At 41.5% G+C, this 3,415-nt stretch overlaps 1 protein-coding gene across 1 annotated transcript; it reads left to right on the forward strand.

Annotated features, from left to right (window-relative positions):
• Positions 1 to 1,816: 1,816 nt before the first annotated feature.
• Positions 1,817 to 3,098, forward strand: LOC116199100 (basic endochitinase-like). The gene is made up of 3 exons (XM_031529396.1): positions 1,817 to 2,165; positions 2,315 to 2,468; positions 2,567 to 3,098. Exons 1-3 carry the CDS (start codon positions 1,877 to 1,879, stop codon positions 2,934 to 2,936), a joined length of 813 nt encoding a protein of 270 aa, XP_031385256.1. The 5' UTR covers positions 1,817 to 1,876; the 3' UTR covers positions 2,937 to 3,098.
• Positions 3,099 to 3,415: the final 317 nt, after the last annotated feature.

Raw genomic sequence — 3,415 nt, forward strand, 5'->3', positions numbered from 1 at the left:
TATTACTCTTCGATCTTCTTACCTGCCCAAAATGTGACCATACAAAATCTCCGCAAGGCACCCAAAATTCCATTGCGAGAAAGAATTAAAGCACCACCGGTCCGGACCCGAACATATAATCAGTGCAGCTATTTCTCAGTATAATAAAAGTACATTTTTTGGAGAATGATGGGCCACATCTATTCTTAGAAGCAACACCGGCAATACAACAGATACAGTACAAGTTTATGCACATACCTCTACTGAAAGCGCAGGATCTTTGGGGGACATGGCTGTAAAATAAACATTTAAAGAGTTGTTAATACAACGACCTCTTATGGGTATGTTGAAACAGTAGAACGAGGATTCCGATTGTAAATCAGTCCTGGACGGGATCGCTCTTCTGAACTGAACTTTGGTATGAAAATTTGTTTGTGAGTTCTAAATTCAGAGTAGCCTTTCCCCAAATCATGTAAACAAATTCTTGAAGGATCCAAAGAATCAGAAGTGCAGAGCCTTTTCTCTACCAAGAATCCTCCTATATTTGCAAAATTTCCAAGAGAGTCGCCCGCCCGTAGTCACGCAAAACACCAGAGTGAGGCTGAGCTCGAGCTTTTCCATGCTTTTGTTGGGGAAACAAGGAATTACCTCAAATAGGTGATGCGCCGGCGCCTTACAAGCTCATAGGTCGTCTGATTTATCAGAATAAGGTGGCTGCAATGAAGTCGTGAAAAGATCAGGAAAGTTAAAAAAAACTTGGATGTGAGAGTACATGGTTAACTGTCGGTGTCCGATATTTCGAGCCCCTTCTGTTGCAACTTGCAATCCTATGGTGCAATGAAAGAATTGATATTGAGTTTTCTTTGGCTATACTAGGACTTTTCCGTGTTGCTTTAGTTACTTTTCTCTATACCTATTACGTTTATGGACCAGCTGTGATATATCTTATAACAGAAAAAAGAGTGTATTCAGAGAAATTTGAAAGACCATCAAGGGATGAAATGGGATAAGGATGTCTTAAGTCAAACTCGTTGATTCTATATATCTACAAACGAAATTTTCCATTTGTGCATTGTTCATCCTTCAATTATGGCACTGATGGTGGACGGAGCCCCAATTCCATCACAATTTAGTATTTAGAACAATTAGTATAAGATGGTTCGAAACCCTAAAACACCTTTTCAAAAAAATTTACCCTGATCCTAAGAGGAATGAGAATTTCATCCTAACTAAATATATGGACGTTTTATCTTGTCTATGAACCCACCGATACATTGATCCTACTTTAGAAGAAATATTCAAATTAATATAAATATGACGTGATAATGTACTAACTTTTACTGAATTATATGTTACAATATGCATCGGCAACAATCTTCACTTATCCGGATCAATTCCTCAAGTACGTAGAGCAAATGAATTCAAAGTATGGAGCAAGCAAAGCCGATACGAGCGGCCAAACGTCAAAAATGCTATTATTAGCTAGTCACTCAAAAACATCATATGCTTCGTTTCTTAGTACGTATAATATGAGAAATGCCCCACCCCCCCCCCCCCCCCCCCCCCCCCCCCCGGCGAAACCGTTGCTCTTCTTGAAACTGCTATACATATCAGGATATGGGCTTAAAAGCAGAATCCCACCGACAAAAAAATATAAATTAAATAAATAATTAATTAAAAAAGAAGAAGGTTTGACCAATCCGACAAAATGTTGTTGGTCGAACTTTAAATAATTAATGGTCGAACTTTCTTCCATAAAAAAAAGAAAAAGAAAAAAGAAAGTAAAAGAAAAATATCTCTTTCCCCTTATTTACTGGTAATTCTATAAATATCATACCAGCTGCTGAGCTTGCCATAAACATCCCTCAATTGAATCACCGAGAAGGGAAAAGGAAAGATGTTCAAACTAAGTTGTCTAATACTTCTCCCTCTGGTCTCACTCTTTCTCTCTGCATCCTGTGGGAGGGTGCAGTCCGAGGACATAAGCGGGATCATCAGCCGGGATTTGTTCAATCGGATGCTGAAGCACAGCAACGATGCTGCATGTCCTGCGAAGGGCTTCTACACATACGATGCTTTCATTGCCGCAGCCAAGTCATTCTGCAGCTTTGGGACTACCGGTGACATCGCCACCCGGAAGAGGGAGATTGCTGCCTTCCTAGGACAGACTTCTCACGAGACCACAGGTTTCTTAATATGCTATACTTTCTACTAAGCTTTGCAGCAGTTTGGCATGCTATTTCCCGCCCCGCCCTTCGATTATATACATTATGAATATATATTTGAAATTTGATCAAATCGAGATAACTTAGGCCATTTATATATGTGTGTGAAGGCGGGTGCGCAAGTTCACCAGACGGTCCGTACGCATGGGGGTACTGCTTCAGGCAACAGAACGGCAACCCTGGCGACTATTGCGTAGCCAACCAGCAGTGGCCCTGCTCTCCCGGCAAAAAGTACTATGGCCGTGGTCCGATGCAAATCTCCTAGTAAGTAATAAACCGACACTTGATATGCTGATGGTCAAACTAAAAATTAGTGATAGTATTTAATATCTTCTTATATATTGATCATATATTGGCTGCAGCAACTACAACTATGGCCCGGCAGGAAGAGCTATTGGTTATAACCTGCTTAGAAACCCGGATGCGGTGGCAACCGATCCGGTCATCTCATTCAAGACGGCTCTTTGGTTTTGGATGACCCCGCAGTCCCCGAAGCCCTCGTGCCACAGCGTCATCACGGAGCAGTGGACTCCTTCCAACGAAGACTCCGATGCGGGACGGGTCCTGGGCTACGGTGTCATCACCAACATAATCAACGGGGGGATTGAGTGCGGGAAGCCAACTCCGAGCCAGGTGCAGGACCGGATCGGGTTCTACAAGAGATACTGCGACCTGCTACACGTGGGATATGGGAATAATCTTGAATGTTCTGACCAACTTTCATTTGCTTAGTTAGGCAAACAATCCCACGGCCTTACCCTATAGAGAGTGTTTGAATAAAGCAAACTCCCGCGCCGTATGTGTATGTGCGAAAGTTTGCCTTGTAAATCTTTTGGATAGCAGACAGCATCCCATATGCAAGGTCGATCAATAAATTTGATCAGATTAATTATCCGGGCCACGGTTCATCGGTTTCCATTGAAGTTAATGTTACCTCATTCATATATAATTAATTACTAACAAATAACGGATAGACCGAAAATAATCTTGGTTATTGAATCAATTAACCATATAAATTATCGGTGCCACCGGCACTATTAGAAGTTCAACCAGCTAAAATCAATCACGAAACATATTAGTTCTAGACAAAGGTGTATGCTGGCTTAATAAAACCAACATTTCAAGTTGGAAAGAGTAGTAGGGGTGGCGATAGTGTTGTTAGCAGAGCATGGGCTGATAGAATAAACAAGTCGAAAAGGACATAGAATTAG

The sequence above is a fragment of the Punica granatum genome, chromosome 3 (genome assembly GCF_007655135.1).
Source record: "Punica granatum isolate Tunisia-2019 chromosome 3, ASM765513v2, whole genome shotgun sequence".
In the NCBI taxonomy this organism is placed as follows: Eukaryota; Viridiplantae; Streptophyta; class Magnoliopsida; order Myrtales; family Lythraceae; genus Punica; species Punica granatum.

Bases quoted from the DNA above. Each gene is read 5' to 3' on its own strand.
- LOC116199100 (XM_031529396.1), top strand. From the start codon at position 1,877: ATGTTCAAACTAAGTTGTCTAATACTTCTCCCTCTGGTCTCACTCTTT. The intron at 2,166-2,314 runs GTTTCTTAATAT...ATGTGTGTGAAG, and splicing joins GACTTCTCACGAGACCACAG to GCGGGTGCGCAAGTTCACCA. The intron at 2,469-2,566 runs GTAAGTAATAAA...TATTGGCTGCAG, and splicing joins GGTCCGATGCAAATCTCCTA to CAACTACAACTATGGCCCGG.